This window comes from Delphinus delphis, chromosome 7 (genome assembly GCF_949987515.2).
Source record: "Delphinus delphis chromosome 7, mDelDel1.2, whole genome shotgun sequence".
Lineage (NCBI taxonomy): Eukaryota > Metazoa > Chordata > Mammalia > Artiodactyla > Delphinidae > Delphinus > Delphinus delphis.
Window position 1 is genome coordinate 72025239 of NC_082689.1, and position 23701 is coordinate 72048939.

At 36.6% G+C, this 23701-nt stretch overlaps 1 protein-coding gene across 6 annotated transcripts in view; it reads left to right on the top strand.

Moving 5' to 3' along the window:
- The window catches only part of WDSUB1 (WD repeat, sterile alpha motif and U-box domain containing 1), an 83257-nt gene that overhangs the window by 12088 nt on the left and 47468 nt on the right, over positions 1-23701 (top strand). For 5 of the 6 annotated variants that reach the window (XR_011246545.1, XM_060016736.1, XM_060016735.1 and 2 more), the window contains exons 5-9: positions 1524-1617; positions 15989-16022; positions 17280-17320; positions 17401-17507; positions 18233-18412. Coding sequence is in view for 5 of the 6 variants with exons in the window: in XM_060016736.1 (XP_059872719.1) it covers positions 1524-1617; positions 15989-16022; positions 17280-17320; positions 17401-17507; positions 18233-18412 (456 nt within the window). In the remaining variant the exon portion in view is untranslated. The remainder of the gene's footprint in view (positions 1-1523; positions 1618-15988; positions 16023-17279; positions 17321-17400; positions 17508-18232; positions 18413-23701) is intronic. The other variant, XM_060016739.1, reaches the window with a different exon arrangement.

Sequence of the window (23701 nt, forward strand, 5' to 3'; positions counted from 1 at the left end):
CATGCTGGTAAAGATAAGAGTTCTATTACTTCTCTGGTCTATCCTACCTCTTCCTTCTGTTATCAAGGTGAAATTCTTATAAGAAACCATAAATATAGTCATGTATGTGGATGTTCTAAATACAACATATCTTTAATAATTCAAAAGCAAAGCTTTTCATACGTTGTCTGGAAAATGTGTTTTTACACTGGCTCTTTAAAAAACATATATAACAGTATATAAACATGTGCAGTTAAAGCCTTTCAATAAAGCGTTTAGCATTATTTGCACCTTTTGGCGGACCTCTCACTGCTGTGGCCTCTCCCGCTGCGGAGCACAGGCTCCGGACGCGCAGGCTCAGTGGCCATGGCTCACGGGTCCAGCCGCTCCGCGGCATGTGGGATCTTCCCGGACCGGGGCACGAAACCGTGTCCCCTGCATCGGCAGGCGGACTCTCAACCACTGCGCCACCAGGGGAGCCCCTGCACCTAATTTTAATGCTTATTTGTAGAGAGGAATAGATAGACAAATGGATCTTATACTTGAGAATGTAACAGATTCTTAGGATCCTGTTGCAGGTTTATTAAATCTTCATTTAGTTTGCAACTTAACATTTTTGCTTTGTTTGATTGATTGTGCCTACTTATTGATCTGTATATGCCTAAGTATTGATCAGTGCCTTGAATGCCTATATCTGCTGTCCCATATAAAAACATATTTTTTTCTATTTTGGATAGAAATAAAATACTTAACAATAAAGGGAAATAAATATATATTTTTTATTTGTTGAAACTTTTACCTGCTCTAATGACCTTTTTGTTTAGTTAAATGCTTTCTATCTTAAGAGCCATTAACACTTCGAAAAAGTTCTTATTAGGTGCGAGAAAATTACAGATTTCACTTATTTCCTTGTCTTGCCAGGCCAACTTCTTAGTGATTGTTTTCATATGTTGTCACTAAAATACATTGAATTCCCTCAGCTTACCTTTAAAAGAGTTATGATATTCCTTTTCAGTAATTATAGAAAGCATAAAAAGAATTTTAGTGTTACCATACTTGTAGGAGTTTTATAGGATATATTGGAATTATAAGATGTTACATTACTATTATTTTTAATTTATGGAATCAGAAAATATTTTCTTAATATCAGATATTTAAAACTACAGGTATTTGATTCTTTTAGGCGTTTGGGCAGTTGGTGTGTGGTGTGTGTGTATTTTTTAAGATAACAAGATTGAAGTATAGTTTAAAATTTCAATTAGTTGAAAATTTTATGTATTTAATAGTTTAGAATTTTTTAATTTAAAAATAATTTGATGATTATAACCCCCCATCTAGCCTTTGCTAACCCCACCATTTTCTTTACCCATTGCTGAACTTTTGAAACCACTTACTCACTTGAGTTGCATGACAATTTTTTTTTCATTTTTGTGTCTTTTAGGCACTCAAAGATTGTATTGAACAAATAAATGAAATAGTTTTTACTTAAAAATAAATTCTAAGCACAGTCAGCTTGCTAATTTTTCTCACCTTGTTGTTTGCAGGTTTTGAATTCAAATATAAAAGTATACTGAGTGGGCACTGTGCTCCTGTTCTGACTTGTGCTTTTTCTCACGATGGGCAGATGTTAGTTTCAGGGTAAGTTACTTAGTTTAATTTCCTTAAACCATTTTGGTATGAAATAGAGTAGACTTACAGAAAAGTACATAAAACATAAGAGAATAGGTTGATAAATCATTGTGATGCAAACTTGTAACCGCTGCTCAGGTCAGGAAATAGACCATTGCTGGTTTTCCTCTAGAAGTCCTCCCCTTCCAAGTGCCCCTTTCTGGTGACAGTACCTCAGGTCATATGCAACATTGCTTTTTCCTTTTAAATTGATTTAAAAGAAATCATACATTATGAATTATTTTGTGTCTGGCTTCCTTTACTCAACATTACGTTTGTTTTCCTAGTGGTTGAACAAATCTGATGTATATAATATGTGATAGGAATCCAGTTTCATTTCTTTCCACATGGATATCCAGTTGTCTCAGTACTGTAAGGTGAAAAGATAATCTTTTCTTCACCATTTTCATATGCCACCTTGTCAGAAATCACTGATCATATATGTGTGGGTCTTCTCAGCCTGTTACTCTGTTCTGTTTTTCTGTTTATCCTTGCTCTGATATCTTTCTGAGCCTTTATAACTTGGCTGTTCCTGGCTTTTGACACTTCCATGTAAATTTTAGAGTTAGCTTGTCAGATTGTCTCCAGTTCCTCCCTCTACCCACACAAACCTGTTTAGATTTTGACTGGGATTGTATTGAGTCTGATAAATTTGGGGAGAATTGACATCTTTATGATGTTGAGTCTCCAACCCATGAATATGGTGTATGTTTCCATTTATTTGTCTTTTGATTTCTCTCAATATAATGTCTCTCAATAGAATACAGTTTATTTGTCATCCTTGTGGAGGTCCTCCTCATCTTTTATTAGATTTATTCTAGGCACTTAATTATTTTGTTGCTATTATAAAAGATGTGGCTAATATAGGGAAATATATATGGAAAGACTGGATTTATCTGTTAAGATTCTAATTTTGGATTTTTTATATATAAAATCATATCATATGTTAATTATGGCTTTTGTCTCTTCCTTTCTAATCCTTATACCTTTGGTATCTCCTGTGCCTTACTGAACTGGCTAACTGGCTACCAGGATAATGGAAATAGTGAAAATAGCCAACCTTGTCTGACCTAACTGCAAAGGGAACGCTTTCATTATTAAGTGTGATCACTGTAGATTTTGGGAGATAAGCTTTATTAACTCTTCTGTTCCTTCTATATAGTTTGTAAGAATTTTTTTTCATGAATAGGTGTTATAGTTTATCAAATGATTTTTCATGCATCTTTTGAAATGAGCATGTGCTTTTTCTTTTTTATTCTATAAGTGTCATAAATTATACTGATTTTTATAAATCTGCTTTACACATGTTAACTGATCTTTTGTTGGAATAAATACAACTTAGGCCATATTATTTTTGTGTATTGCTACAGAGAAGTCAGTTTTATTCTGACTGTTGCTTTTTTTGGATATAATTTATATTTTTTTCACTGGCTTCTCACACATTTTGAGTTTTCTGCACATTTACTTTGATGTATCTAGTATTGGGTTTCTTTTTATTTAGTTTGCTTGGAATTTACTGAACTTCTTACAGATGTAGAATGATATTTCATCAGTTTTGGGGGAAATTCTCATTTATTATCTCTTCCAATATTGCCTCTGTCCTTTTCTTTCTCTAATTCGGGGATTCCAATTAAATGCACATAATACCTTCTTACTGTAAACTTTATGACTTATTCTCTCTTTTGTATTTTATTTTGAAATTTTGAATTTTATTTATTTTCTTTCAGGTTCTTATTATCTATTTTATACATATTAGTGTATACATGTCAATCCCAATCTCCCAATTCATCCCACCACCACCTGCCCTCTACCACTTTCCCCCCTTGGTGTTCATACGTTTGTTGTCTACATCTGTGTCTCAATTTCTGCCCTGCAAACCAGTTCATCTGTACCATTTTTCTAGGTTCCACATATATGCGTTAATATACTGTATTTGTTTTTCTCTTTCTGACTTACTTCACCCTGTATGACTGTCTCTAGAGCCATCCACATCTCTACAAATAACCCAGTTTCATTCCTTTTTATGGCCGAGTAATATTCCATTGTATATATGTACCACATTTTCTTTAATTCGTCTGTTGATGGGCATTTAAGTTGCTTCCATGACCTGGCTATTGTAAATAGTGCTGCAGTGAACATTGGGGTGCATGTGTCTTTTTGAATTATGGTTTTCTCTGGGTATATGCCCAGTAGTGGGATTGCTGGATCATATAGTAGTTCTATTATTATTTTTTTAAGGAACCTCCATACTCTTCTCCACAGTGGCTGTATCAATTTACATTCCCACCAACAGGGCAAGAGGGTTCCCTTTTCTCCACACCCTCTTAAGCATTTGGTGTTCGTAGATTTTCTGATGATGCCCATTCTAAATGGTGTGAGGTGATAACCTCATTGTAGTTTTGATTTGCATTTCTCTAATAATTAGTGATTCTTTTTCTTTTTTAATTGGAGTATAATTGCTTTACAATATTCTGTTAGTTTCTGCTATACAGTGAAGTGAGTCAGCTATATGTATACATATATCTCTTCCCTCTTGGACCTCCCCCTCCCCACCCCCTATCCCATCCACCTAGGTCATCACAAAGCACCAAGCTGAGCTCCCTGTGCTATGCAGCAGGTTCCCACTAGCTATCTGTTTAACACCTGGTAGTGTATTTATGTTAAACCTAATCTCCCAGTTCATCCAACCCTCCTGTTCCCCCTCTGTGTCCACATGTCCGTTCTGTGTACCTACGACTCTATTGCTGCCCTACAAATAGGTTCATCTGTACTATTTTTCTAGATTCCACATATATGCGTTAATATACGATATTTGTTTTTCTCTTTCTGGCTTACTTCACTCTGTATGACACTCTCTAGATCCATCCACATCTCTACAAATGACCAATTTCGTTCCTTTTTATGGCTGAATAATATTCCATTGTATACATGTACCACATCTTCTTTACCCATTCATCTGTCTTTGGACATTTAGGTTGTTTTTGTGTCCTGGCTGTTGTAAATAGTGCTGCAGTGAACATTGGGGTACATGTGTCCTTTTGAATTATGGTTTTCTCAGGGTATATGCCCAGTAGTGGGATTGCTGGGTCATATGGTAGTTCTGTTTTTAGTTTTTTAAGGAACCTCCATACTGTTCTCCACAGTGGCTGTATCAATTTACATTCCCACCAACAGTGCAAGAGGGTTCCCTTTTCTCCACACCCTCTTTAGCATTTCTTGTTTGTAGACTTTTTGATGATGGCCATTCTGACTGGTGTAAGGTGATACCTCATTGTAGTTTTGATTTGCATTTCTCTAATAATTAGTGATGTTGAGCAGCTTTTCATGTGCTTCTTGGCCATCTGTATGTCTTCTTTGGAGAAATGTCTATTTAGGTCTTCTGCCCATTTTTGGATTGGGTTGTTTGTTTTTTTTTTGATATTGAGCTGCATGAGCTGTTCATATATTTTGCAGATTAATCCTTTGTCCATTGATTAATTTACAAATATTTTCTCCCATTCTGAGGGTTGTCTTTTCATCTCGTTTGTCGTTTCCTTTGCTTTGCAGAGGCTTTTAAGTTTCATTAGGTCCCATTCATTTATTTTTGTTTTTATTTCCATTACTCTAGGAGGTGGGTCAAAAAAGATCTTGCTGTGATTTATGTCAAAGAGTGTTCTTCCTATGTTTTCCTCTAAGAGTTTTATAGTGTCCGGTCTTACATTTAGGTCTCAAATCCATTTTGAGTTTATTTTTGTGAATGGTGTTAGGGAGTGTTCTAATTTCATTCTTTTACATGTAGCTGTCCAGTTTTACCAGCACCACTTGTTGAAGAGACTGTCTTTTCTCCGTTATTTTTCCTTGCCTCCTTTGTCATAGATTAGTTGACCATATGTGCATGGGTTTATCTCTGGGCTTTCTATCCTGTTCCATTGATCTATATTTCTGTTTTTGTGCCAGTACCATAGTCTTCATTACTGTACCTTTGTAGTATAGTCTGAAGTCAGGGAGTCTGATTCCTCCAGCTCCGTTTTTTTTCCTCAAGACTGCTTTGGCTATTCGGGGTCTTTTGTGTCTCCATACAAATTTTAAGATTTTTTGTTCTAGTTCTGTAAAAAAATGCCATTGGTAATTTGATAGGGATTGCGTTGCATCTGTAGATTGCTTTGTGTAGTATAGTCATTTTCACAATATTGGTTCTTCCAATCCAAGGACATGGTATATCTCTCCATTTGTTGGTAACACCTTTAATTTCTTTCATCGGTGGCTTACAGTTCTCTGCATACAGTTCTTTTGTCTCCCTTGGTCGGTTTATTCCTAGGTATTTTATTCTTTTTGTTGCAGTGGTAAATGGGAGTGTTTCCTTAATTTCTCTTTCAAATTTTTCATCATTAGTGTATAGGAATGCAAGAGATTTCTGTGCATTAATTTTGTATCCTGCAACTTTACCAAATTCATTGATTAGCTCTAGTAGTTTTCTGGTGGCATCTTTAGGACTCTGTATATGTAGTATCATGTCATCTGCAATCAGTGACAGTTTTACTTCTTCTTTTCCAATTTGTATTCCTTTTATTTCTTTTTCTTCTCTGATCTCTGTGGCTAGGACTTCCAAAACCATGTTGAATAATAGTGGTGAGAGTGGATATCCTTGTCTTGTTCCTGATCTTAGAGGAAATGCTTTCAGTTTTTCACCATTGAGAATGATGTTTGCTGTGGGTTTGTCATATATGGCTTTTATTATATTGAAGTAAGTTCCCTCTATGCCCACTTTCTGGAGAGTTTTTATCATAAATGGGTATTGAATTTTGTCAAAAGCTTTTTCTGCATCTATGGAGATGATCATATGGTTTTTATTCTTCAATTTGTTAATATGGTGTATCACATTGATTGATTTGCTTATATTGAGGAATCCTTGCATTCCTGGGATAAACCCCACTTGATCATGGTGTATGATCCTTTTAATGTGCTGTTGGATTCTGTTTGCTAGTATTTTGTTGAAGATTTTTGCATCTATATTCATCAGTGATACTGGTCTGTAATTTTCTGTTTTTGTAGTATTTTTGTCTGGTTTTGGTATCAGGGTGATGGTGGCCTCTCATTCTCATGGTAGAATGAGTTTGGGAGTGTTCCTCCCTCTGCTATATTTTGGAGGAGTTTGAGAAGGATATGTGTTAGCTCTTCTCTAAATGTTTGATAGAATTCACCTGTGAAGCCATCTACTACTGGGCTTTTGTTTGTTGGAAGATTTTTAATCACAGTTTCAATTTCAGTGCTTGTGATGGGTCTGTTTATATTTTCAGTTTCTTCCTGGCTCAGTCTGGGAAGGTTGTGCTTTCCTAAGAATTTGTCCATTTCTTCCAGGTTGTCCATTTCATTGTCGCATAGTTGCTTGTAGTAATCTATTAATCTATCATGATCCTTGGTATTTCTGCAGTGTCAGTTGTTACTTCCCCTTTTTCATTTCTAATTCTGTTGATTTGAGTCCTCTCCCTTTTTTTCTTGATGCGTCTGGCTAATGGTTTATCAATTTTGTTTATCTTCTCAAAGAACCAGCTTCTAGTTTTATTGATCTTTGCTAGTGTTTCCTTCATTTCTTTCTGATCTGATCTTTGTGATTTCTTTCCTTCTGCTAAATTTTGGGGTTTTTTTGTTCTTCTTTCTCTAATTGCTTTAGGTGTAAGGTTAGGGTGTTTATTTGAGATGTTTCTTATTTCTTGATGCAGGATTGTATTGCTATAAACTTCCCTGTTAGAACTGCCCTTGCTGCATCCCATAGGTTTTCGGTTGTCGTGTTTTCATTGTCATTTGTTGCTAGGTATTTTTTGATTTCCTCTTTGATTTCTTTAGTGACTTCTTGGTTATTTAGTAGTGTATTGTTTAGCCTCCATATGTTTGTAATTTTTACAGCTTTTCCCCTGTAGTTGCTATCTAGTCTCATAGAGTTGTGGTAGGAAAAGATACTTTATACAATTTCAATTTCTTAAATTTACCAAGGCTTGATTTGTGAGCCAAGATATGATCTGTCCTGAGAATGTTCCATGAGCACTTGAGAAGAAAGTGTATTGTGTTGTTTTTGGATGGAATGTCCTGTAAATATCAATTATGTCCATCTTGTTTAATGTGTCATTTAAAGCTTGTGTTTCCTTATTTATTTTCATTTTGGTTGATCTGTCCACTGTTGAAAGTGGGGTGTTAAAGTCCCCTACTATGATTGTGTTACTGTCGATTTCCCCTTTTATGGCTGTTAGCATTTGCCTTATGTATTGAGGTGTTCCTCTGTTGGGTGCATAAATTTTTACAATTATTATATCTTCTTCTTGCATTGATCTCTTGATCATCATGTAGTGTCCTTCTTTGTCTCTTGCAGTAGTCTTTCTTTTAAAGTCTGTTTTGTCTGATATGGGAATTGCTACTCCAGCTTTCTTTTAATTTCCATTTCTATTTTCATGGACTATCTTTTCCATCCCCTCACTTTCAGTCTCTGTGTGTCCCTAGGTCTGAAGTGAGTCACTTGTAGACAGCATATGTACAGGTCTTGTTTTTGTATCCGTTCAACCAGTCTGTGTCTTTTGGTTGGAGCATTTAATCCATTTACATTTAAGGTAATTATCGGTATGTATGTTCTTATTACCATTTTCTTAATTGTTTTGGGTTTGTTATTGTAGGTCTTTTCCTTCTCTTGTGTTTCCTGCCTAGAGAAGTTCCTTTAGCATTTGTTGTAAAGCTGGTTTGTAGTGCTCAATTCTCATAGCTTTTGCTTGTCTGTAAAGGTTTTAATTTCCCCATCAAGTATGAATGAGATCCTTGCTGGGCAATCTTGGTTGAAGGTTTTTCCGTTTCATCACTAAATATGTCCTGCCGCTCTGTTTTGGCTTGCAGAGTGTCTGCTGAAATATCAGCTGTTAACCTTATGGGGAGTCCCTTTTATGTTATTTGTTGCTTTTCCCTTGCTGCTTTTAATATTTTTTCTTTGTATTTAATTTTTGATAGTTTGATTAATATGTGTCTCGGTGTGTTTCTCCTTGGGTTTATCCTGTATGGGACTCTCTGTGCTTCCTGGACTTGATCGACTATTTCCTTTCCCATGTTAGGAAAGTTTTCAAGTATAACGTCTTCAGATATTTTCTCAGACCTTTCTTATTGTCTTCTTCTTCTGGGACCCCTGTAATTCGAATGTTGGTGCGTTTAATGTTGTCCCAGAAGTCTCTCAGACTGTCCTCAGTTCTTTTCATTCCTTTTTCTTTATTCTGCTCCCTGGCAGTTATTTCCACCATTTTATCTTCCAGCTCACTTATTCGTTCTTCTGCCTCAGTTATTCTGTTATTGATTCCTTCTAGAGTATGTTTAATTTCAGTAATTGTGTTGCTCATCACTGTTTGTTTGCTCTTTAGTTCTTCTAGATCCTGTTAAATGTTTCTTGTATTTTCTCCATTCTGTTTCTGAGATTTTCGATCATCTTTACTGTCATTACTCTTAATTCTTTTTCAGGTAGGTTCCCTATTTTGTCTTCATTTATTTGGTGGTGTAGGTTTTTACCTTGCTCCGTTGTCTGTAACATATTTTTTTCTAGTTTCTTTTCTTTTTTTTTTTTTTTTTTTTGATGGATGGTGCTATATTCCTGTCTTACTGGTTGTTTGGCCTGAGACGTCCAGCATTGGAGGTTGCAGGCAGTTGGATAGAGCTGGGTCTTGGTGCTGAGATGAGGACTTCTGGGAGGCCTCACTCTGATTGATATTCCCTGGGGTCTGAGGTTCTCTGTTAGTCCATCAGTTTGGACTCGGAACTCCCAGCACAGGAGCTTGGGCCTGACCTCCGGCCTGGGAACCAAAATCCCACAAGCTTCATGGCATGGTTAAAAAAAAAAAAAAGTGGGGGGAAGAAAGAAAAAAAGAAGAAAGGAGCAGTAAAATATCAAAGAATAATAAAATAAAATTAGAAAGATGAAAAATGTATTAGGAAAATTAAAACTATAATTGAAACAACTGCAGCAAGGTAAAATAAAACCACAAAAGAAAAAAGTGTGTGTGGGAGAACAAGCCAAAAGGAGAGAGCAATAACAAAGTGTAAAGAATAAAGTAGAATTAGAAAAATAAAAGGTTTATTAGGAAAAATAAAAGGTTTATTAGGAAAAATAAAAATGTAGAAGAATCAACAACAATGAATCCACAAGGTAAAACAGAACTCCAATCTAAAAAAGGCAAAAAGAAAAAAAAAACCTTGACTATGGGGGTGGAGTTTTGGCAGTGGTGGAACTTAGGCAGGGGTGGGGTTTAGGGTGGGGTGAGACCTAGGCAGGTGGGGGTGTGACGTTTGAGCCTGGGGCGGGGCCTGGGGGGGGGACAGGGTGGGGGGGGGACATTCAAGTGTGGGGTCGGGCCTCTACTTAGGACCTGCCCGGAATGGGAGAGGCATCAAGACCTGAGGGGGCCCTCTGGAGTGTGGAGTTCTGGAGTTTGCAGATAGGGCCCTGAGTGAGGGTGTGTGGGTGGGGTGTAGGCCCAGCTCGTTGGAGGGGGTCTCCGAGTATAGAGGTGGGGCCCTGGGTGGGGGGTAGGGGCGGGGCTTGGGTTCTGCACAGCAGGAGGGAGGCTCCGAGGGCAGAGGATTAGGCCCAGGAGCCCAACAGGCTTCCCCATGCCTGAGTGGACAGGGAAAGCACTGGCCCCTTTCCCTTCTGTTCCTTTACGCCCTGCCGTACCATCTCCCCCAGTGTCTCCCCCGTCGCTGCTGGACCCCTAACCGTGGGTGGGTCCCACTGGGTGTAGGAACTCCTCCCCTCCCCCAGCTTCCCCTCAGGGGTCCCGGAGGTCCGGCCTTTACTTTTGCTCCCCCTTCCCACCCTCCCACTCCCTCAGGACCTGCACAGCTGGAGGGAGCCTAGCTGGGCAGAGGATCAGGCCCCGGATCTCAACAGATTCCTGGGGGTCCGAGTGGGCAGGAGAAACCTGGCCACGCCCCCTTTTGATTCTCTGCCCTCCCAGTGGTTCCCCAAGTTCCCTCTTCAGGCGTGGGATCCCTTCCCCTCCCCCAGCCGCCCCTCAGCAGCGCCAGTCCTGTCCCATGTCCACTTCTCCTCCCCCTTCACTCCCCCCACGCCCCACGTCCTACCTGGTAGTTGGGTGTTCCTCCCGTCCCCTTAGGTGTCCGTGGCCCCCCACCGGTGCCTGGTAGGTGCCCTAGTTGTGAGGAGATGGGAATTCCGTGTCGTCCTAGTACGCCATCTTGACTCCACCCCCCTCATTGCTTTTTAGTCTTAGGATTCTTTGACACTCTTAAAAGTTATTGAGGACTCCAAAGAGCTTTTGCTTATAAGGGTTCCATATACTGCTATTTATAGGAAATAAAACTAAGAAGACTAAAATATTTTAAGTTTGTTTAAACAATAATAAACTCGTATATTAACATAACATTTTTCTTTAGGAGAAATAAAACCAGAAATAGTGAGAAACGTGGCATTGTTTTACATTTATGAAAATCTCTTCAGTATCTGGGTTAGCAGAAGATACATAGATTCTCATATCTGCTTCACACACTTCATTAGCTCTCAGGGCTATGATGGCATCACATGTCATACAGCAAAATGTGTAGGAACTTTTTCTCTACATCTTTCTCCACATCTCTCCTCTAATAAGTTTCCTCTAGCCCCTTAGCCGAATTTGTGTTTTGTTTCACCCTTACTTCTCTTGATCCAACCAGATAAAGTTAACACTATATGAATTAGCTGCTATTCAAACAGGAAGAGTCAATCTTTGTAATTCAAATAGAGGTTGCCTTTTTCCATAAATTCTCAGTTCTAGTAGTTATGATTCTTTGGAAACCAGTTTAAGAATGGCTATCATTGTTAGAGTTTTAAGAGTTCAAAAATAACACCTTTTTTTCTTCTTCTTGAGTTGAAAACCAGTAAGAGAGAAATACTGGACAGATAACTACTAGATAGCAGGACTGTAGATCTGCAGCTGACTTGTTCACCCGCTCTTGGGTGGCATGGACCACTGCAGACTTCCCCTGAAAGGGCAGATCAGAAAAAAGAAAATCCAGAAGGGGCTGAACCACATGGCCCAGCATCTTCCCCAGACTTTCCAGTCATCTGTCATTCCTTTCCTGCTAAGCAAGAGAGGGAGAAAAGAGGCCAGGGATCTTATTCCAGAAAGAACTGGAAGTATTTGTCCCCCCTCTTCTCAACAAGATGCTTGTTTATGTTTTATCTTTTATAAATGTGGACAACAGAGTTTTACTGTCATGAATTAGTGATGGCTCAACAGCCACCCTCTCTCACTCAGTAATGACTAGCATAAGAAGGCTTAAGGTCACCTTTCCAAAACTCAGATCATCATTTATTTCCCCGTACTCTCTACAACATTGTTAACAGAACTATTGAACAAGTCAGTTCTTTAGACAGAGTCCATGTTGCAGTTTTCTTATCATGAGGGTTATTAGATATTACACGGCTTGAAAAAATAGATGTCTTGTGAAAACTCTAGTGAAATTTGAATAGTCATGCGATCTGTTTTGTAAGTTTTTAGGCTAAAACTGTCAGGGTGTGTGCCCATTATGAATCAAGTTTAATTATAATACATTCATGGGGGATGATGTTCTAGGAAGTGTAAAATCCAGAAACACAGGTTACTGAGTTTTAATCCCAGCCCTGCCATGCACTAGCTATGCAACCTCAGACAAGTTCTAGTTCCATATCTTCTCTCGGCTTCATTTTTCTGAATTATAAAATGGGGAAAGTCAGAACACTTTCCTCATAAGAGTGTTATGAAGCTTAAATAAGAAAATGCAGGCAAAGCATTTATTAGGTTTGGGGCACAATAATTGCTCAGTATAGGTTCATTAAATATTATGTATATTACAAGAATATTATTTTTATGTATTATTTTTGTAATCCGGAACATTAGGCAATTATATAACATATAACATTATTTTACTCCCTCGTTTTCTGATTTCTGCTTTTTCTGGGTTAAGTTTTAGCCATTGATCTATACTGAGGGGCCTTATAAAACAGCTGTTTGAAACTTACCATCTTCATTCAGGAAGAGTTGTTGGGAACTATGTTTCATAGCATCATCTCTGTGAAGACTTTGGGGAAAATAGTTCCTACAGGTCTCAGTCTAAAGAATTGATGTCCCTTTCCCATACATTGGGTTTGTGTTTCTGTCTTAAATTGTATGACAGAGCGTGTTTCCTTTTTTAAATTGCTATTGAAGAAGCTCGGCAACAAACCTGCAGCTCTCTGTTAACGAAGTGGACTCTATGTTGTGACATATATTTTAAATACTAATCTTAATCTTCACCTCTTTCCCCCACCTCATCTTTATGTTCTCTTCGTCCCCAGTTTCTTCACATAATTTTTATCTTCTTTTTTCTACGTCTTTGTAAGAAACTACACATACTTTCCGAATGAGAAGAAACATAGATATATATTTAAAATAAAAATGTGTGAGTGTAAAATAAATCTTTAAACCTTAGGAACATACTTGACCTAATGAAATAGTTGTGGGTAATTTCATTTGATTAGTTTTTTGGTCATTGTATAAAACTGGTTTGAATTAAAATGCTTTAGGTGATTTGTGACCTGGGTGGCTGTACGACGTCACTACAGTGTCACTCATCTCCCTTGAGCTTGTGATTATATGCTCTTCCATATCAAGCACATAACTGTATGTGTTGTTGCTCTTGCCTAGCAGCTGTGCAGATAAAATTGGCGTGTTTCTCTTGTATTCTTTTTTTTTTAACAAATTTATTTATTTATTTATTTTTGGCTGTATTGGGTCTTCGTTGCTGTGTGTAGGCTTTCTCTAGTTGTGGTGAGTGAGGGCTACTCTTCATTGCGGTGCACGGGCTTCTCATTGTCATGGCTTCTCTTGTTGCGGAGCACGGGCTCTAGGTGCGCAGGCTTCAGTAGTTGTGGCACTCGGGCTCAGTAGTTGTGGCTTGCGGGCTCTAGAGCGCAGGCTCAGTAGTTGTGGCGCACGGGCTTAGTTGCTCCGCGGCATGTGGGATCTTCCCGGACCAGGGCTTGAACCCGTGTCCCTTGCATTGGCCGGCAGATTCTTAACCACTGCGCCACCAGGGAAGCCCTCTCTTGTATTCTTAAGTGAGTAGAGTTAAGGTTTTAGAGTGCCACAAAATGGTAGGAATGGAGTACCAAAAAGACTTAACAATTAATGCATCCTTTATAAGGGAAAGTGAGGTTAAGGTGACAGGGCAGATTGTGGGTACTGAAAGAATTATATATAGCAGGGGGAAGAGTTATATATAGCAGGCAAGAAATGTATAACCAGCGGCACCAAACAATCAGAATTTTTGTTTGCTGTTGGCTCACGTTCTATTTAGGGAATATTTTGAGGTTTTATATTGTTTTAGTAGTTTCAAGGTATTTTATGTCTGTTTACAGTGGTTATAATTATTTTCTGCCTTTGAAACCCAAATCTTGAATATTGAAAACTATTATTTTTCCCTAATCCTAACTTCCTTCCCCCCAAATCTAATCAGTTATCAAATCCCATTACATCTTCCTTTGAATTCCCATTAGTCAAATTAGGGACTATAGGAGGCGAGTTTAAAATCCTTTTAATCTCTAAATGGCCACAGGTCTCTGCCCATAATCTCTAGTCTTCTTGCCTAGATTCAGTAGACCCTTAAAGAGTTCTTCATGTTTGGCCTTTTGCTTCTCAAATTCATTTTTATACCTCATCAGCAAGTGAACCTATTTCATTGCCATCATGGCTGGCTATCTGTTGCCTACAAGACTATCTAATGATGATTCAGCTTCTCAAGTGATACATCATTAGGATGAGTTAGTTTTAATTGCACTAGTGGTAGTCTCAAAGTGGAAATTCCTTTTAGTTTGTTTTAAGGATGCTAAGAAGTAATGAAGTTTTCCCTAAGAATTTTAGATATTCCAGAAATAATACTTTGTACTTTGAGGAATTTAGGACAAAATAAGAGTGTCTATAAATCATGTCTAGCATATACATATTAGCTGCTAATATAGTTTCTCAGTGTTTTTTGGCTGGAATTTAATGTTTAATGCTATAATTCTGGTTTTTGATGCCAGAATGCATTTATATGCTTCTTATTTGCTTGTATTTTATTTTACATCGAACAACGTATAAGTTCTATTTTGAAATTATGGCAAAGATTCTGTAGTCAAAATCCATCACCAACACTGGAGAGACTACTAAATACGAAATTTTCAGTCTTATTCAAAGGAATTTTGGTGGCATGTGGGATCCTAGTTCCCCAACCAGGGATCGAACCTGAGCCCCCTGCATTGGAAGCTCTGGGTCTTAACCACTGGATTGCCAGGGAAGTCCTTAAAAGAATTTTAAGCCTTCTAATAGGTGTGACTCCTGTGGTCAGACTGTAATCAGCTACCTTTTAATAATAATAAGTACAAATACTATTAAAGTTGTGCAGAGAGCAGTAACACTCGTATTGTTGATATGTTTTCTTGCTTTGCAACATATATCATGGCATAACAGCTATATCAGGGGGAAAATATCATGTAGAAACATATTTATCTGTTGTTCTCAATTAAGTAGTTTGTTATGTTATTGCATTTTTCTTTGTATGATGGTTTTCTTTTTCACCACTAGAATAAACCCAGATGGTTGTTTTAATTTTTTTTTTTTTTGTGGTACGTGGGCCTCTCACTGTCGTGGCCTCTCCTGCTGTGGAGCACAGGCTCCAGACGCACAGGCTCAGCGGCCATGGCTCATGGGCCCAGCCGCTCCGCAGCATGTGGGATCTTCCCGGACCGGGGCACGAACCTGTGTCCCCTGCATCAGCAGGCAGACTCTCAACCACTGCGCCACCAGGGAAGCCCTGGTTGTTTTAATTTTTATAGCATTGAAAGAAACAATGTAGGGTCCATATCAAGTTTAGAATCATAATTTTCAAAAATGAGTCACAATCAAGACATATATGCATATTGATTAGTAATTAAGGCACGGCCATATCAATAATAGCAATGCTATTTGGAACAAGAATCAAGTAGAATGTACTAGCTTTTCCTTGTAGTAGTTTTTCCCTTCGAGTTACTAACTTGATATGAGATTGCGTCTTATTTATACATTACAAATGCTTATTCTGTTTATGGCTATATAGTATAAATAGCATGTGCTAGCGTTTAATAGAGTTTATAATTTTCTGATAAATTTGGTATTTGGTATATGGCATGTAGTTTTTTTAAATAAAAGTTTATACATATGAACAAAATAGACTGCATTCTGAATGTGTGCATATCAATATGTCAGCCTTAAAAAGTTATTAAAATGATTAAAAATACTAATTACATAAATACTGTACTTTGTTTTTATAGAACTTTCACCCATAATCTTTTTTTTTTCTTTTAAAGATCAGTGGATAAGTCTGTCATAGTGTATGATACTGTAAGTATTTCAAAATCTTGTATGATCTGTATAAATTATGTTTGCTTATTAGGCTACTGAACTTCAAGTTTAGCTAGGCAAGATGAGAAAAATGTACATATTTTTTCCGTTTAGGATGCCCAAGAATATAATATATACATTTTCAGAAATGCTAAAATAGTTATGCAGGTAAGGTATTGCTTCTGGAACAAGCCCTTAAATATTTCAATAATGGTTTTAAGATAGACAGATGTTTAGTCTGATCAAAGAAAATACAGATTTAAAGAGCATCAATATTAAAAAATCACTTTAAGTCAATTTTTCTTAAACTCTTACACCAGGTTTCCATAACAACAAAGGAGTGTTTACCCGAGGGTTTTGGGAAGGTATAGCTGAAAGCGGCTCTGTCACTTTATAGAGTCCCACCTGGATTTAGAGACTAGTATAAGAAGAGTAGGTTATAAAGGATTTGGAAAAATAGGGCTTTTTGGTAGATGCATGTGAATAAAGACCAGGTTGCATAAGTATGAAGAAAAATGAACATTTAATATATAGTGAAAGTATGATTGACGAAAATATTCTCCAAGAGAAATCGGTGTTGAGTGGGACCTTACAGTGGTTGAGCTTAGGTTGTAGCTGTGCCAGCAAAGAAATAGAGATGTGAATTATCAAAGTGTAGTGGGTCAAGCAAGGAAGCTAAGCTAGTCCTCCACACAGCAGTTAAAATTATTGAGTTCTGGCAGGAAGTGGGCAAGAGTACTCAAACGAGGTGAAATAGATCCTCAATATTTCTCAGGAAATTTTCACGAGATTTTACATTCACAGAAATAGCTATAATGTTAAATTTTCTCCATAAAATATGTATATGAGTCTTAGTTAAATAGATCTAGTTGTTGGATGGCCCGCTAAGTGCACTCAATATTGAAATGACTAATTTCTACTCACTGGTCTGCAGTGGGTACAGTCAAATGCCATAGCAAAAATACAAATAATTTCATGGTTACTATTAGTAAGTTGAGACAAATCAGCCAGGACTATATTATACTAAAAATTTCAGCAGACAGCAGTGCTGATAATTGAGAAAGAGTGAAATAAGTACTTGATAATGTTATTAGTTATAAATGCTATTCTCTATTCATTGGGTAAAGTTTTGGTTTATATTAGTGACTCATAATATTAGAATACATAGCGTATATAAACCATTCAGGTCAAACAAGTCTTTATCAGTAGCTTTACTCTTGCCTGAGTAAATATAAAGCTGTTTGTGTTGTTTTTCAGAATACTGAGGATATACTTCACACCTTGACTCAGCACACCAGGTCTGAACTTAACCTCACTTTGTATTAATATAATTAAAAACTTGGTCTGAGGATATATAATAGTTGTTTTTATTAACTAGGTATGTCACGACTTGTGCCTTTGCACCCAATACCCTTTTACTTGCTACTGGTTCAATGGACAAAACAGTGAATATCTGGCAGTTTGACCTGGAAACACCTTGCCAAGGTTAGTAAGGATATCATGTGTAACCCAGTTCAGCACCATTCACCATTAAAAGGAGAAATTCAGTAATTTTTTGACAAATTATTCATGTTGCTTTTCTCAATATAAAGCATACATACAAATTTAATATAATTTAAAAATAATTTTAGAGAACCCAGTGTTAAAGTTAACCCAGACATCTCCATTAAAACTGTTGGTAAATGCTTTTGGATGCACATTCGTGTATATCATACCTCCCATAGTTTTGTAAGCTCTTTATTTATACTCCATACTACTTTTTCAGATAAATATAGCCTAGAACAAAATAGAAATGATAGTTTTATCTTGTTGCTTTTGTTTTTGGTTTTCTCAAGCAACATTGACACCTAATTTAGGAGTTTTATTTTTATCACTGTCAGAATTAACCAATTAGTGGTGCTGATATGCAGATGACAGATCACATATAATACTTCTGCTGATACGAATTTTATATAATAAAGGTAAACTTTTTCTGGAGTGTAAAATGTTCCAAAAGAGTAGCATTTAATGTAGCATTAAATAATACTTTATACGTAGTATTATTTGATTTTTAAAAATTTCTTAAAGGATTTTAAAGTAGAAAACACAGACTTAAGAAAATTTCATTTACTTTTTAGTACAAAGTGAGAATGTTTATAAAGGATATACTTTTTCTTGTTTTTTCACTTACTTTTTGTTTGTGGGGTTTTTTTGGTTTGTTTGTTTTTAAGCAAGGATCGCAGAAGATCAACCAAAGCAATTTACTGAAGATTGGTCAGAGGACGATGTCTCAAACTGGCTTTGTGCACAAGATTTAAAAGACCTTGTTGGTATTTTCAAAATGAATAACATTGATGGACGAGAACTGTTGAATCTTACAAAAGAAAGTCTAGCTGATGATTTGAAAATTGGTAAGACCTAGTGAAAGTTAGGCAGTCTTAAAAACAACTTTTAATAATTTACTCTGAGAGTGGTTTTAATTGCATTAATGGTTTCCTCTTAATATTCTAGCACAGTAGTAGTTCTGGTATATGTCTGTGTGTAGAAGTATAGTATATTTTTATTAGATTATGGAAAAGAAATGTTACATACTGTTTCTTTAGGTAATTAAAGCTATCATGTAACTGTAATTTTTAAAATGTATATATTTTTTAAATTGTGATATAATTCACCCTTTTATAAGTGTACAGTGCAGTGACTATTCAAGTTGTATAACCATCACCACTATCTGATTCCAGAACATGTTCATCACTTCAGAAAGAAACTCCATTCCCATTAGCAGTCACTCCTATTCCTTGTCTCTCTAGCTCCTGGCAACCACTAATCTACTTTCTGTCTCTAAGGATTTGCCTGTTCTACATTTCATAAAATGTATGGCCTTTTGTGTCTGGCCTCTTTTGCATAGCGTGTTCTCAAAGTTCATACATGTTGTAGTATATATTAGTACTTCACTTTTTTATGGCTGAATAATATTCCATTGTATGAATTTATCACTTTCTGTTCATCCATTCACTGGTTGATTGGATTTAGATTGTTCCCAGTTTTTAGATTTTATGAAAATTGCTTCTATAAACATTCATATACACGTTTCGTGTGGGCATCTGTTTTCAGTTTTCTAGGGCGTTACCAAATCATATTGACAGAACTTGGCCAGAAGAAGATGTCTCCTTTTGTGATTGGGAGTTGGGAATGCGTGTTATTAAACTTAATTGCTCAGGAAGAAAAGACCCTTTACCAGCTTGAGGGCTAGTAGCTCCTCAGTATGGGCAATGAGCAACATTTGGCTATATTTAATATAACTCTGAAAAGGCATCTGGCTCTTAATAAGATGACAAATTAGGCCATCAGCTCCTGTACCCTCTTCCCCACCCCTTCCCCATCCCTGGAAATGCTACATAATTGAAGACTGATGAGTCTAGACACAAATAACCATCAAATATACAAAACAGAATTCTGAAAACTGTCGAGTGGAATTGGTAGATCATATGGTAACTCTGTGCTTGCATTTGAAGAACTGCCAGGCTATTTTCCAAAGCAACTGTGCTTTTTTATATTCTCACCAGCAGTGTATGAGGATTCCAATTTCTCTGCATCCTCATCAACAATTGTTTAGTTTTTCAATTATAGCCATCCTAGTGGTTTCTCATTGTGGTTTTGATATGCATTTTCCTGATGACTAGTGATGTTGAACAACTTTCCATATGCTTAGTGGCCATTTGTATATCTTCTTTGGAAAAATGTCTGTTCAGATTCTTTGCCCATTTTAAAAACTGGGTTATTTGTCTTTTTATTGTTGTTTATATAAATTTAGATACTAGACCCTTAATCAGATATATGATTTATAAATATTTTCTCCCATTCTGTGGTTTATCATTACGCTTTCTTGAAAGTGTCCTTTGATGCACAAAAGTTATAAATTTTGGTGAAGTCCAGTTTATCTGTTTTTTTTCTGTCATTGCTTGTGCTGTAGGTGTCGTATTTAAGAAACCCAAACCTAATCCTGAATCTTGAAGATTTACACCTGTGTTTCTTCTATGACTTTTATAGTTCTAGCTCTTACATTTAGCTGTGTGATCAGTTTTGACTTAATTTTTGTATATAATGTGAGGTAAGGGTTTAGCTATATTCTTTCAGATGTATATATCCAGTTGTCCCAGCACCATTTGTTGAAAAGACTATTCTTTCCCCTTTAAATTATCTTAGCACCCTTGTTAAATATGAGTTGACCGTAAATGTGAGGGTTTATTTCTGGACTCTCAATTCTATTTCACTGATCTATTTGTCTGTCCATATGCTAGTGCCACAGTGTCTTAATTACTTTGTAGTAGCTTTGTAGTAAGTGTTGAAATTGAAAATTGTGTGTCCTCCATCTCTGGACTTTTTTTCTCTCCAGGATTGGTTTTGCTCCTTTGGGTCCCTTGGCATTTCCATAGGAATTTTAGGATCAACTTGTCAAATTCTGCAAAAAAGCCACCTGACTTTGATGGGGATTATACTGGATTTCTACATCAGTTTGGGGATTATTGTCATTTTAACAATATTAATTCTTCTAATCCATAAACACAGGATTTTTTTTTTTTTTTTTTTTTTTTTTGCGGTACGCGGGCCTCTCACTGTTGTGGCCTCTCCCGTTGCGGAGCACAGGCTCCGGAAGCGCAGGCTCAGCGGCCATGGCTCACGGGCCCAGCCGCTCCGCGGCATGTGGGATCTTCCCGGACTGGGGCACGAACCCATGTCCCCTGCATTGGCAGGCGGACTCAACCACTGCGTCACCAGGGAAGCCCAGTACAGGATATTTTTATGTTTATTCAGGTCTTCTTAATTTCTTTTTCAACAATGCTTTGTAATTTTCAATGCACAAGTCATTTTTTCTTAAGTGTACAATCCACTGGTTTTTAGTGTACTCACAGAGTTGTACAACCGTCACCACTATCTAATTGCAGAACTTTTTTTTTTTTTTTTTTTTTGCGGTACGCAGGCCTCTCACTGTTGTGGCCTCTCCCGTTGTGGAGCGCAGGCTCAGCGGCCATGGCTCATGGGCCTAGCCGCTCCGCGGCATGTGGGATCTTCCCGGACCAGGGCACGAACCCGTGTCCCCTGCATCGGCAGGCGGACTCTCAACCACTGCGCCACTAGGGAAGCCCTAATTGCAGAACATTTTTATCCCCCCAAAAGAATCCCATTCTTTCCTCTTTCTAGCCTCTTGGCAACCACTGATCTATCTTCTGTAGAAATAGGATCTACCTATTTTGGACATTTCTTTTAAGTGGAACCATACAATATGTGGCCTTTTGTATCTGGCTTTTTTAATTTAACCTTTCAAGGTTCATCCATGTTTTTGTATGTGTAAGTACTTCCTTCCTTTTTATGGCTGAAAAATATTCCATTGTATGGCTATACCACATTTTGTTTATCCACTCATCAGCTGATGGTCATTTGAGTTGTTTCTACTTTTTGTCTGTTATCAATAATGCTGCTGTGAATATATATGTATGAGTTTTTGTGTGAGTATATTTTCATTTCCCTTGGATATATGATTAAAAGTAGAATAACTACATATACCATTTTGAGGAACTGGCAGACTGTTTTCCAAAGCAGCTGTACTATTTTACATTCCCACCAGCAGTGTGTGAGCTTTCCAATTTCTTCACCTCTTTGTCAGCACTGGTTATTACCTATCTTATTGATTATAGCCATTCAATAGATGTGAAGTGGTATTTCATTGTGGTTTTTGATTTGCATTTACCTAATGATATGGAGCATATTTTGGAGTGTTTATTGGCTGTTTGTGTATCTTCTTTGGTTAAAATTGGTTTGTCTTTTTATTGTTGAATTGTAAGAATTGTCTTATGTGTTCTGGTTATTATCAATACATCCTTATCAAAAACAGTTTGAAGTCTTAGTGTTGTGCTCTAATGAACATAATACTCAGACACTTATCAGTGTGCTCTAGTAAAATCTTAATTAACCAGAAAGCTTAGGAAATAGGATGTCCATAGTGAATTTACTGTTAATGAGGAGTCAAAGAGCAAAAAAGTGTTTGTTATAGAAAATCATCTATAGTAGTATACTTTCATTACATAGTAAATATAGTATGTGAACCTATTTAAGTGTCTTGGAAGCTTATGGCCTTTTAAGAAGTTAATAGAATGATGATTTTGTGAAAATAATTAGAATCAGATGGTTTTGTACTCAGGCCGTACTGTGAAAGCTATTTTTGTATCTCTAGTAACTTATTTCCTTTATAGTTTACTCTTTCTTCCTGAAAGTAGGTAATAGAGTACAGGGATTTTTTTGTTTTTGTTTTTTTTTTAAAGTTCTGGTGAATTTAGCATGTTCATTAGCTGATTTCTCATTACTCTCTCACAATAAGTTTTAACAATACCTTATCACACAGAAGCACATGACAATATAAAATAATAATTTCAGATTTCAACAAAGGATGTTTCAAAACATAAGAGAGCATAGTAAAAACAATAGGAATAGAATTCTGTCCCAATAGCCCGATAAATAAAGTATAAGAAATTCTTACAGGATTCAATTAGTGGCCTGAAATAGTTTTTGAAGGTGAGTCTCGGGTTTAGTAGTTATGATCATTTTGACGTTCAGTGAAATAAGTTTTGGCACTACCAGGCTCAAGCCAAAATTGAAATATAATTTAAATAAGTCTGCTGTGGTCTAAAAGCTGAATTAGGAAGATCATTATAAACGGAGACGAGAACATTGCATACTCTCTAGTAAGTAAGGAATTTGCTTTGTGTTTGTGCTTAAGATTTGGAAAGTTAGCAAATACAACAAATTAAATACAGAATAAATTAGTAAGTAAATTTTTAAATAAATAAGTTTTTAAATAATTTTTTTCTACATCATTTTATAGTATCAATATTTTAAAGTTTTTGCACAATTATAAAGGGTCAGCAGGCTAACGTTAATCTGCAACTGCTACTTTAAGCTACAGTGGATTTCTGTTAGTCTTGAGTTTTAAGAAAAGTAGGCTCTTCCTCAAAACAGTAAATTGGAGTAATAGAGAAGTGAAATTGGGTCTAGAAAAAAATGTGTTAAGAGGCAAACTGATGAGTATGTGATAATGAATTTTACTCTTGTGATGGATAACTATTTTACTTGCATTTGCTTTTGTGGTACAGCTGTTAAAATGGTTCCTATGTCAATGTGAATAAATATGAATTTAACATGCATCATATGAAGGAAGTTAATTAATTTTCAGTGAAGTGTATTGGAGTGTTAGGGAACGAAGTAGTATATCTATAACGTTTGACACATAAAAATTATTTTTAAGGAGTCAAGCAGTCTATCAAATCTTTTTTCAGTGAGGCTTTGTAAATATACAATAAAGGAACCTTCTATAGATTTGAGTATCTGTTGGAACCTGGTGTTTTAACCTAGAGTAATAGTCCTTTTCTAGGATAGTGTTAATGAAAACTAAGGGTACAATAGACATAGTTTTAGGTAGGAAATAACTCCTTATATCTAGTGCTATATTTGCATAAGGAATATCCAGAAAGAGATTACAGGTACAAGAGATCCTTGATATTAAGAGAGGTATGTCTTAAGACATATGTGTATCCATGAATTTGTGAACTCTACGATAGCCTTTAATATTGCAGCCAAAAGGCATAAAGTATGAAGATAAAGAGCAAGGAAGTCTCTTTGAGATGTGATCCTAGGCAAGCAGTAAGTCC